The 13,686-nt window shown below is 28.3% G+C and overlaps 1 protein-coding gene across 2 annotated transcripts; it reads left to right on the forward strand.

Moving 5' to 3' along the window:
• The first annotated feature begins 838 nt into the window (after positions 1-838).
• Positions 839-1,993, forward strand: LOC123885849. Of its 2 annotated transcripts, none has more exons than XM_045935183.1 (3): positions 839-1,001; positions 1,096-1,222; positions 1,431-1,993. In XM_045935183.1, the coding sequence occupies exons 1-3, from the start codon at positions 946-948 to the stop codon at positions 1,845-1,847; spliced, it is 600 nt and encodes a 199-aa protein (XP_045791139.1). In that variant the 5' UTR covers positions 839-945; the 3' UTR covers positions 1,848-1,993. The 2 variants fall into 2 exon arrangements, with proteins under 2 accessions (XP_045791139.1, XP_045791147.1); XM_045935191.1 differs by having other exon boundaries at positions 1,099-1,222.
• Positions 1,994-13,686: the final 11,693 nt, after the last annotated feature.

Consider the following 13,686-nt stretch of genomic DNA (forward strand, 5'->3'; position numbering starts at 1 on the left):
CGTTTCGGCGTGATTTTTTTCACCATATAAAATCGGTGAAAAACGGTAACGATAGGCGCCAATACCTTTTTGTCACAGCCTTTTTCACGATAACGGACATTTATTTAAAACCTTGCATACGAGTAAAGTCATACAATGTTGTCATACAAATTAAAAGATATAACACTTTATAATTTATGTTTATATTTGTATTAAAAATGTGATTTTTATGCATTTCTATTGGAAAAAATAAAAATCTTTATCTATTAGTATTTTGTCGCGGCCGTATTGTGTTTCTTTGCGGTTGTATCGGTGTTTCGTCGCGGCCGTAACGGCGTTTCGGCGTGATTTTTTTCACCATATAAAAACGGTGAAAAACAGTAACGATAGGCGCCAATACCTTTTTGTCACAGCCTTTTTCATGATAACGGACCTTTATTTAAAACCTTGCATACGAGTAAAGTCATACAATGTTGTCATACAAATTTATTGAGATAGATGTATAATGAATTGAATTCCACATTGAATTGAATTAAAAAAAAAATGGGAAATACTTTTTGTTACGGAAACTTAACAAACGAATTGCAAAAATCATTCCACTTATATATATATTCTTGCCTTTCTTGTATCAAGATTTTCGTACTATCCAGCAGTACTCTTATTAACAAAAATACAGTATATATGTGGTTGTATTGTATGACAATCTTTTTACATTATTAAAGGAATAAGTGCCAAAAATCACTGAAAGTATATTTAAAAAGTTACAGTCAATAAGTGCCAAAAGACAAATAAAGCAATCCTACTTAGAGGTGGATATTAAATTATTTATAGCTAAAAGACAATGACATAAAACTCACCACACAAATTCCTTTCCAACCCTTTTGTTTATTTTTTAAAATTATACATCACCCTTCCCTTTTTTTTCTTCCAACTATTTTTGTTCTGATCTGATTCTAAAATTCAGAGATGGGTACTTTTTGTGATGAAATTGAAGCTAACACAAAACAGGTCCAAAAATGCAGGTGCGTTGCTCTATCTCTATCTATTTATCTATAATTTCTCTTATACTGAATTAATTGCGAAAAATTGAATGACATTGTTGAATTATTGATTTAGTAGCAAGAAAATGGAAGTAGATGAAGGTGTGAATTTGAACACTGTGGCATGTTTAAGAGGGAGATTACTAGCTGAGAGACAAGCTTCAAAAGTAGCTAAGGAAAAAGCAGAATCAATGGCAAACAAAGTAATAATATTCTTTATTTTTAACTAAGTAACAATGTTTCAATTCAACTTTCTGTAACATTGTTTAGATCATTACTTTAAAGGAGTGAAAATGACATTCATGTTTTATTGTTTTCTGTTTTGTGTTTATTTTTCTGACAACTTTTATTCTATTTTTGTGTTTCTGTATTTTTTTTAAAAAAATATATAATATTTTTTTTCTGTTACAGTTGGTTGAGTTAGAAAAGTTGGTTAAAGAAGAGATCAAATTAAGAGATAAATCTGAGAGAAAGCTTAAATTTTTAAGGAAAAAGCTTGAATCTTTAAGCATATCTTCCAAATCAAGACAATTGGGTCATTCTGATTCATCGCGGAATTGTGAAAATTCTTCTGGGTCATCATCGTCAATTTGTTCAAATTCCAAATTTTCAAAAAAAAAGGAAACCCAAAATTGTGCAAAAAATACAACTTTGAAAGAAAATGTTGTGCCAAATCACAATGTTTCAGGGACACAGTATAGTTCATCCACTACAAAAGATTGTGATTATCATATTACTGATAATTCAAGTAGCAATTATTCAGAACATGCATGGTTATTCTTCTTCACAAATTCTGAACCAGAATCCAAATCCAAGCTCCGAGTCTGAGGATTTGAAGAATGATGAAAGTATGTAATATTAGATTAGATTTGAAGATGTGATTTTTTTTTGTTGTTGTTGAAGAAATTTGAATATGTGAATTGAATGTTTGTTTGTTGAAGAAATTAGAGTATATTAGATGAAATGTTTTTGTACTGTAATTGTATTTTTTGAGCATGTTGTCAATTTTGGAAGATGTGGTATTTTTTAAGCACAAAATCATCAGTGACAGACAATGAGAGAGTTATCAAGTAGATTCCTTTGATAATTCTTTGGCTTTAGTTCCTGCGAATGTGAACATGACAGAAACATCACAAGCTACCAATAATCACAAATTATTTGATATGTTTATGTTAATACTATAGAAAATGAAATGAGATTATTATGCATCATGCTGATAAAGATAAGTAGAAGAGTGGTGAATTTATTGTGAATTGTGTTTCAATTGACAACAGAAAGCATGTGACGTTGGGATGTGTTGTCAGATATAAACTATTTTGTCTATATCCTTTGTTTTCTTTTGTTTCTTCATACACATCTGGTGACTTTCAATGTGGTCATCAGTCATCACTTGATTCATGTGACTCACATCAACATTGTTGAATTTGGGTTTTGGGTTTTGGTTTATGAAAAGGCCAAGACTTTGATTCAAAACTAGAATTTGGGTCTTGATGATACTTTTAGTTAGGGTGGTGTCTACTCAAGGTTTTAAATTGCGATAGTTGTAAATTCGATCATTGTGGTTGTAGTAACGCTCAATGCGGCATGAAATCATTTTAAAATTTCACAAATTATATACTATTTATCCACCATTGCATAGTTTTAGCTTATTTCATAAACACTAATTTGAATGTGCTTAAAAGTACACAATTGAGAGAATGTTAACAGTAAGATTTTTCATTAGATTTGATATAAAATTAAGATTCGTAGTTCATAAATTTTACTTTTGGTGAGAAAATTTGAACGAACATCACCGAAAATGTCTAATGCAGCTTCTGATGCGGTTACGGTGCGGCCTGCAATTGCAGTGCAATGCGGTTGCGGAGCCTGCTGCATCAGCAATATTGCGGACCGCAATTTAAAATTCGTATTTGTTATATAATATTATCCATGACTTGTGCACCGTGGAAGAGATGTGTTTGGTTTAGAAGAAAAATTGTTATACAAATAACTGACAGTTAAGTGGATAGCTGTTAAAACAAAGTCTTGCAAAAATGTTTCCACTTATATCTATCACAGTCTTATAAATCCAATTTTGCGGTTCAGAATCTGTTGTATTCAGAGGCTACTACTCTTTGGAGTTTCTTCTCAAAGACTCTGAATGTAGCAAATTCTAACGACTTTCAGACTGAACACCATTCAGACGCAAGCAGTATTCATTGATAAAATGCATGTTCAAACTTATTTTTTATAAAATCAAGTCTTTCAATAGCAAGAGGTTTGGTAAATATATCAGCCAATTGATGTTCAAACTCCAGTATCTAAAATCTCTTTCTGAACTTAGGGTCCGTTTGTTACAGATTAAAAAAAAAAATAATGATTTTGATGTAAAATAATTTAGAGATTAGTTTTTAGAGATTTTTAGAAAAGTTGAATTTACTTTGTGTTTGTTTATTGTGATAAAAATCGTTTTTTTAAATAAAATAATCTTTAGTTTGTTTAGATACAACTTATCAAAGTGATTTTTTTAATTACAAATAAATCTCTTCTTTTAACATTTATTTTCTCTCTCTTCTAAAAAAATCTATTATTTTATAAGCTATCTTAGTATTTTGTCATTTTTAGCTGTTTTCTGATTATTTTTAGTTTCTGATTATTTTAAAAATTTGTAACAAACAGATGCAAAACAATTAAAAATGATTATTTTTATAAAAAAATTGATTTTTTTTTTCTCTAAAATAAGTTATAACAAACGGCCTCTATAATCTCTAATAAAATGATGCTTAATTTCAATATGTTTAGCTCTTGAATGCAAAATAAGATTCTTCGACAAATGAATAGCAGCAATATTATCACAATAAAGTGGATTACTGCTGTTATTTATTTGATAATCCTCCAATTGATATTTCATCAAGAGCAACTATGTGCTACACTTTTCCAGCTGAGATGTATTTTGCTTCTACTGTGGACAAAACAATAGTTGCTTGTCTTTTACTAGCCCAGGATATCAGGTTTTCACCTATAAATTGACACTTTCCACTAATGGACTTTCTCTCGATTTTACACCCAACATAGTCAGCATCATAGAATCCAACTAACTTGTAATCTAAGGATTTCTTATGTTTTAATTTATGATATTTATCTCAATGTAATATGTTTTTGTTTTTATCATGTTTTTTATCTTTCTTTTTTACTAATTTTTCTTACTAATTTTTCTTCAGGTACCGTGTGCTAGTTAAGTAGCTTACAAGGTGTTCTCAACTTAACTATCGAACATCTCTATTAAAGAAAAACAAATTCAAATTGATACAAAACATCAAAAAATTGTTATTCTCTCTGTCAAATTTTTTATTACTATTCGTATTATAGCTCTCAAAGTAAAGTTACATTGAAATATATTTGTTACAACGTACCGTCAAAAACATAAAATTGTTACAACGTAAAGCAATGTAATTTAAAACATTAGACAAAAAATTACATCAAGTTAGAGACTCCATCAAGTGTCTCAACTTCTGAGAGAAGAATAGAGGCATACTCAACTTTTGTTTTTGGTCCTCGAGACTTCCACTTAGGTGTGTTTGGTTCGAGGTAAATGGAGGGGAGGGGAGGTGAGGGGAGGTGAGGGGAAAATTTTGAGTTTGGGTTCTCTCCATTTATTATCCCTCCATTTATTCTCCATTTAGAGAGAGATAGACACATTAAACCCATTAAAAGTGGGTCCCACTAATTTGTGGACCCCTTAATTTTTTCTTGTGTCTATCTCTCTCTAAATGGAGAATAAATGGAGAGATAATAAATGGAGGGAACCTGAACTCGAAAATTTTTAGTTGTCCCCAACTTCAAGTTTGATAGCATATGTGACAGTTCCATTTGACTAAAACACATTTTAGTTAGTGATGACATTATCAATTTGACAACAAAAATCTCTCGTTGATTACTTGATTGATTAACATAACGATCCCAACCATCATTATTAAAGAACGTCAATAAGATCATTAAGACTAAACTACAACAAACTATAAAAATTAGACAAACAAACTGTGGTTTATTCAAAAAAAAATATTTTTACAACGTCGCGTGAGAAGAGTATGAGAGGAGGGTGCGCCAAAAAGAAATTCTCCGGAATTATTGATGAATGGGGGTGTGTTGTGACCAGACCACTAGTCCACCAAGTGGGTGAGAATCAAATGTCTGATCTCTTATCACTCCCATGAATTTTTCTCTCCCCAACCCATATTTCTATCAGGGTTCCGTTTAGGATAGGCTAAAACATGTTTTTGTTCATCTTGGACCAATAGAAATACCTGCTATCAAAGGTTTTGATCCGGTAAAAGATTCATTTCCACTGTATACACTCCAACATAATAGTATCCTCAATTAATATTTAAATTTAATGAAAAAAGACAGCTGTATTTACCTTTGTTCAGTCAAGTGTCAACAAAAAAAAAAAGATCCCTTTTGTTTTCTCTATCTAAAAACACGATATCCATATCCAAATTTCTTGTTGAACATTTTTTTTTTCCATTGGTAAATTCTCAAAGGATATGGAACGATTCTAAAAATAAACACTGTTAACCAAATCGAGTAAAATTATGGATTTTGTTTCGGATTTTGAAAAAATCTTTATTTCTTCGATCTATCTTCTCTCTCGAAAAGATTGTTGATCCTCAAAATAAACCTGAGATCTCGTTTTGTTTTTTAATGGCGACCAAAACCCATATCAAATCATTGTTTTTCGTCGCCTGTATATAGAGCGAAATCGATCCAGGTAAAACATTCTGGGTCACACGACCCGTTTTTTCGCTAACCGGGTGAAGAAGAAAGCGTACCAAACTTAAAACTTCCAATTTATTATTTTGCTAATTATTTTTTATTTCGCCTGTATATATTGGTCCAACTAATATTTATTTTAATATTTATTACTAATTACTAATGTATTAAAATCGATTACCACCAAAGTTACTAATTTATCCTTCTTACTTTTAACCACGTTGTAAATTTTATATACTTCATTGTAATTTCACAAAAAAAAAAATATAGAAAGATGATATGCTTAAATATAAGAATAAAACAGATTATAGATAAGAACAAAAACAGAACAATCTATATATAAAAATAGGAAAAAAAAAATCAAAAAATTATATAAAGTTTACCCAATAAAAAAAAATAGAAAAAATAAGAAGAAACCGCATAAAAATAAACATATAGAAATAATAAAAAAAAAACATAAACAATTTTTTTATTTTATAAACGAAACATAACTAATATTACTACAAAGTTTACTAAATTATACTAAATATTCCTAATAAAATTTCAAATTTTTGATTAAAAATATACACGGGACCATTATTTATCACTTAAACATAAAAATTGAATAAATAAATTTACAAGAAATAATTAACACAATAAGCTTTCATCATCCTAACCCTTGTAACACTCCTAACCCTTTTAACCCTTCTAACCCTTATTTAAGGACAAATAATACTACATGGTAACCCTTAAGTCGTTATAATAAAATAAAATATGGATTAACACTAATTTAATATGGATTAAGGACAAATAATAAGTGATGATTTTGCTTATAATATGAGACGGAAGGAGTATTTTTTATCTAATAATTAATATTCTTTAGTTAATAACTAATAAAATATGGATTAACGGTCTTATAAAAAAAATTATGGATTAACGCTAATTCAACTAATATTCCTCTAACTCATTCCTTGTTCATCTAAACTATAACTCGCGTCACTTAAGATAAATTTACTCTAATTCGACCATTTTAGTTCAACTAATATTCATCGAACTCATTCCTTACTCATCTAAATTAGAATTTGCGCCACTCAAGACGAATTAACTCTAATTCGACTATTTTTTATCTTATAACTAACTTTGTTTATGTGTCAAAAAATAAATTACTTTTGTAAGTCGATAGGTCCAATCGTATTAAATATGGATTATTCCTAATTCAAGTAGTTTTTTACTAAAAAAAAACGTATTTTTTTACTTAATAATTAAGTAAGATTATTTAAGTCATTAATAAAACAATTATGTAAATCATAAATATGTCACCAACTGCCATAAATAAATAACTATATATTTTCTTTAAACCAATTTTTATTTTTATATTGACCTCCAGTCCACTTATTGTCAAAAAAAAAGTCCAGTCCACTAATCTGGTAAAAAAAAAAAAAGAAGAAAGAATCATGTATGATAGTTTTACATGCACCTCTGTCCTTGCAAATTTATCCTAAAAGGTAGCAAACATTTAATCCCAGCCATCCAAATAAATTTATATTATATCCATGGTAATCAAATGCATTGGTCCAAGATGGACAAAAAGAGTTGTTGGTCCAAATTAAACGGAACCATCTATCATAGCCTCAAAATTTCCAATCTTTTATAATATAAGCTTGTATACATAAGCAATTTCTAAACCCTAATTTGCTTTTCCCGTTTCCCTCCATTTTGTCGTGCAATTTTTAATATAAAATAATACAATTTCATCTTTACTAGGATTCGAACCCGCAACCCTTCAATACAAGGCAATATTCTCAACCACTATGCCAAGTATACAAATTGTGATTAAAATTATGATCAATAATTGATAAACACCATCAATAATTTCCTTTATATTTATTAGCATTCCCTTTTTTTTTTTTATGTGTTTGCATCATCAATGATTAAATGTATTCTATATATATATTGAGTATTTTTTTACCGTATATATCCCTAATATGGTTACATAATTAGCATTCCTTTTTTTTTTTTTACGTGTTTGCATCATCAATGATTAAATGTATTCTATATATATATTGGTTGTCCTTTTGTATTCTATATATATATTGAGTATTTTTTTACGGTAAATTGTCTTAAAAAAATGTAAAGATGTTAAATATCAAGCAATTAATTAATACATTTAATGTCGTTTAATTTTAGAAGTTAATTAATACGCCTATAATTAATACGATTTTATTTTATTGAGTATTTTTTTGTCTCTTTTTTGGTTTTTAATGTTTATGCGTAAAATTAATCTTTTATATTATAAGCTTGTATACACAAGCAAACCCTAAACCCTAATTTGTTTTCTCTGTTTTCCCTCCATTTTATCTTGCAATTTTTATTAAAAAATAATACAATTTTGTCTTGACTAGGATTCGAACCCGCAACCCTTCAGTGCAAAGCAATATTTCCAACCACTATGGCAAGTATACCAATTGAGATTAAAATTATGTGCACTAATTGATAAGCACCATCAATTTTAAAAGTATATCATATCGAAATTATTGTTGACTATATTATTCATCACGAAATATTTTTATGTTTTTCCTAATCAATGATTTTTTTTTCTACCGGGTCATAAATTTAGAGAATAATTATCATGTGAGATTTGGAAAGTTATTATCACGTGTGATTTGGAAAGTTATTATCAAACTCAATTCTGCTAAATCAATTTTTTTTGCAATACAACCAAACACAACCATAGTCATGTCACTAATCACATTCATTACTTTGATTTTAACATTGCAGATTTAATATTAATCGATGATCAATTGATACAATATGCACTAGCAGATATTGAGATGATGTTACGTAGTTGTGGGAAGAGTTTAAAAGATTATCCTCCAAAGCCTAGAGCAGACACATCATTAGTTCCTGATATACAAAATAGTTTAATACACGATGAATTGAATTATAACAGACAATCATTAGCTGAGGAACATGTTAGATTGATGTCAACTATGACTTCAGAGCAACGTAAAGTATATGACACAATCGTGACAAGAGTTAACGAAAACAAATCTGGTGTGTTTTTTCGTTATGGTTATGGCGGTACATGGAAGACATTTATCTGGAGGGTTATGTCAACCGCATTACGCTCAAAAGGTGAGATAGTTTTAACAGTTGCCTCAAGTGGGATCGCTGCATTGCTTATACCTGGCGGTAGAACAATACATTCAAGGTTTTGTACTCCTCTAAATGTTGACGAGTTTTCAACATGTATCATAGTTCCTAAAAGCCCTTTGGCGCTATTAATACAAAAAGCAAAGCTCATTATATGGGATGAAGCACCAATGATGCACAAACACTGTTTCAAAGCTGTTGATCGAACTTTAAAAGATATTCTCAAGTCTGTTGATGAAAAAAATAAACACATTCTCTTTAGTGGAAAAGTTGTTTTTGACGGAGATTTTAGACAAATTCAACCATTAATACCCAAAGGTACAAGGACAAAAGTTGTTCATGCTACTATTAATTCTTCAGTTCTTTGTAATTTTCGTGAAGTTTTAACATTGAGTAAAAACATGAGGCTTCTCGGTGGTGCTTCGAGTGCAGACGTTGAACAAAGAAGATTGTTTTCTAAATGGGTTTTGGGTGTTGGCGATGGAGAAATTGGAGATGACAACGATGATGATTTAGAACTTGACATTCCATCAGATTTATTGATTCCAAATTCAGGTTATCCTCTTGCTTCTATCGTTGAAAGCACATATCCCCAACTTTTACAAAACATGAACGATATAACGTATTTCCAAAATAGAGTTATACTAGCTCCTAAAAATTCAATAGTCGACACAATAAATGATTATATGTTGGATTTAATTTCCTGGTGAAGAAAAAACATATTTGAGTTATGATACTCCACTCACACAAAATCTAGACGGTCAAACAGTGGATGATGTTCATACTCCCGAATTTTTGAACACGATTTCTACGTCGGGACTTTCAAATCACAAGTTGAAACTTAAAGTTGGAGTTCCAATTATGCTATTAAGGAATTTGAATAAAAAATTAGGATTATGCAATGGAACAAGATTTATTATTACGAGATTGGGAAAACGTGCTCTTGAAGGAAAAATTATTTCAGGAAGTAATATTGGTGATCAGGTTTTCATACCTAGATTTTCTCTGACACCATGAGAATTCATTTTAAATTTTAACGGAGACAATTTCCTATAATGATTTCTTTTGCGATGACTATTAATAAGAGTCAAGGACAATCTTTAAAGCATGTTGGGATATATCTCCCGTTGCCAGTGTTTTTACATGGTCAGTTATATGTTGCAATTTCAAGAGTTACTTCTAGAAAAGGATTAAAAATATTGATCATCGATGACGACGATGAAGATACGAATAAGACTTCGAATGTGGTCTATAAGGAAGTTTTCCGTAATATAATATAATTTTCTTTGTATGAATATTTATCCAAAATTATTGTTGAACTATCGTTTAATGTTATTCAACGTTTTTCATATACCTTACATTATTGAAATTATCATATCTTATTTAATCATTATATATCTTACAGCTAATCAAACCCGCGCACCGCACGGGTCGACGTTCTAGTTTTACCTTTAAACTTATTTCGCAAAACATGTTTTAAATTAGGGTCATGCTAATTAGTGCCCCCGGAGCACTAGTTAAGGAACAAAAAAAGTAATTTTTGCATTGGAAATGATACTTTTTATACTTTATAAACATTGACTACACAAGTTTCAATGTAATTTTACTATAACTAGTATAACTTACCCGTGCTATCGCCCGGGTTAATGTTCTATGAAAAATATAGATCATTTTTTTTCACACATGAAAAATATGGATTATTAAAATTTTAATATTGTGATTTTTTTAATTATTTGTAAAATTAATTTTATATTTAATGTAATAGTTTATTTAAATATGATAAAATATCCAAATTTTGGAGATTTTAAGGAGAAATGGCAGAATGGAGAGTGATACTCCACTCCGCGTTCCCAACTCACATGTTCATATATTTGTTCTTTTATTTTCATAAAAAAAAAGTCATTATGCAAAAACTAATCTAACGGTTAATATATTTGTTCTTAATCGTCATCTCTCTCCTTTAGACATTTATTTTCTTCAGAAGTATTTTATCTCATGTCCCCGTGTGAAAAAATTTCACATTTGAGAAGCAAAATGGGGCGATTTTGATTTTAATATTATTTATTTAAAAGTAATGAACAGTAGAATTGTTTGTTATTTGCTTGACACAAAAAAGAAATTATATAATTTTTTTAAGCATATCTCATTTGTTAATGTGCAAATTTTAAAAAATGTATCTATTTGTTTTTATTTTTATTTGTTTATTTTACAGTGATGTATGAAGAATAAAAATAAAGTAATACATGATATTATTGCTTTTAATTCTTTTTTTTTATATATAAAATCATTGTTACTTTCCCTGCTTTCAATTGATATCATATTTTTTATATAATAAAATCTACAAATGTATGTCTCACCCCGTGTAAGTTATTTTTTGCTTAATACCTCCATGTAAGTTTTTTTTATCAATGCCCCTGTATTTTAATATTTTGTTTGGTACATATCACTATGTATTTTTTTTTATTAGAAAAATCACGTTAAGGTAAACCATAATTAATAAAATAATAAAATGAAATAGAAAAATAATCTATGAAGTCAATTACTTCATTCCTTTTATATTTCAGACAATGACACCTTTTTCTCTACGTGATAAGCATGAAGTTTAAGAATAATTTTTTTTAAGCATATCAATTTCTCAATTCCACATTTTTCCAATTCATTCTATAGTATAGTCATTCGAGGAGTTTCTATTATTTTATCAGTATATTTGTTAAATATCACATGAAAAATTAGACAAATAAAAAAATAATGAGTAAAAAAATAGAGTACAACATTTATTTATAAATAATAGTAAAAAACATTTAAAAGCATGATTTAAATCCAATAAAAAATAATACGAACAACAATTCTTTTTTAATAAGTAAACATATGATTTAAAAAAATGACAATAAAATATAAAAAATATAAATAAATACTTAAAACTCTAACATCAATTGATAATACTTAATCCTAATTTGAATAACAAACAATGTTGTTCTTCCGTATATGGACCTGCAAATAAAGAATTATAACTCAAAATTAGTACAATTATCTGATTATAGAATTAAACTTGAATATTTTATCCACTCCTCTGTTCCTAATCCACATGTTATTTATCCCTCGTAGTCATCTTCATCAGTGTCTGCAAGAATCTTGTCGATCATCATATAAAAAAATTAGATTATTATCATATATGATTAAGGTTAAAGTTAATTAGTTGAGATATTAGTTTTTCTAAATTTAATTTTAGTTTTTTTATTCTTATTTTTAGTTAATGTATTTTTTGTTAAGTAATATATAGTAACTAAAATTTCAACTTTTTAAAGTAAATAAGTAAGTGTATGAGAGTTTACACTAAAAACAAATGTAACTATAAAAAAAAATGCACTATTATTAATATGAGTGTAAATATAAGTACCAGTAAAAATTATAAAAAAATAGGTATATCTAGCATTAATACGTGTAGAAATATAGGTTCCCATAGAAAAAAAAAAGAGGTCATTCGCCCCGTATTAATAAATCTCGTATTAAAACATCTGTAGAAATCTAACTCCGTAAAAATTACAAAAAAATAAACCCCATACATGAGTATAAATAAAGGTTCTGTACAAATTTTAAGAAAAAGTGGTCCCAATATTGGTATATGGATAGAAAATCTTCGAAAATTAACTCCGACATGCAAAAAAATAAAAATATGATAAGTTTCACCTTCCAAATAGATGAATCAATATATTTGTCAACAATATATTGTTATGGATCCAAAACAATTTCCTCTCATTGTTGGAATTTGAGAGCATCTATTATTTGTCGTTTAAAAAAAAAACAAATGCCCCGTAAATTTATATATAATAATAATTTCTTACATTTTTGTGTATCACCGTAACAAATATCAAATAGTAAATAAAAGTTACAAAGATAGACGAATAATATTTTGGCTTCTTAAAAAGAAGTTTACAAAATATTATTGACTTTAGAGAAGAAAATGATTTCTCTTTTTTATGTTGAATCCTGTTATTGTAGCCTAACACAAGTAAACAAAATACCTGCAAAGAAAAACAAATAAAATTTAGATTTCATTTCACTTGAGAGAAACAAAAATTATATTGAACAAATAAATAAGAAATAACCAACAATAGCAATAGATTTTTTATTTAAAAAAAAAAACCAACAATAGCAATAGATAGAAAAAAAAGTAGTGATTCTGTGAAAAAAAAAAAAAAGAGTAGTGAAGGTGAGAAGAGAAAATAGAGAAGGGGCGCTGAGACACTCAATGACCCTCGCTCTTACATGTTGACCCGTATATATAGAAATTATAGTAGATTTTTGGTCCTTAATTTTTGAAATTTTCATACATTTCAGCATTGATTTAATTTAATCAATATATATTCCAAAAATGAGTTGGTCAATAATCAAAAGTTTTCATATGTAAAATTTCAATTGTATCAAAATATTAATATATAGACATTTATTCATAAAACCTGATTGAGCAATTTCTATATTTATAATTGAGCACTAATGACTAAAGGAAAAAACATAGAAGAATGACACATCAGCAAAATGAATTGAGAGATTGTCACGTGAGATTTTGACCGGTAAAAGAAATGAGAGGACGCCACCTAAGAAATTGAGCATAAGAGAGAAAAATTTCAATAGTATAAAATAGCTATATATTGTAAAAAAAAAAAAATAATTGTATATGTAACGTAATAAATAAACAAAAATTATGAATTTTTTATATATTAAATTACATTTGGCTATAGATATTAAATATATAAATTTTGTCCATGACTTTGTAAGGGGCTTTTCG

Source organism: Trifolium pratense, linkage group LG1 (genome assembly GCF_020283565.1).
Source record: "Trifolium pratense cultivar HEN17-A07 linkage group LG1, ARS_RC_1.1, whole genome shotgun sequence".
Taxonomy (NCBI): Eukaryota; Viridiplantae; Streptophyta; class Magnoliopsida; order Fabales; family Fabaceae; genus Trifolium; species Trifolium pratense.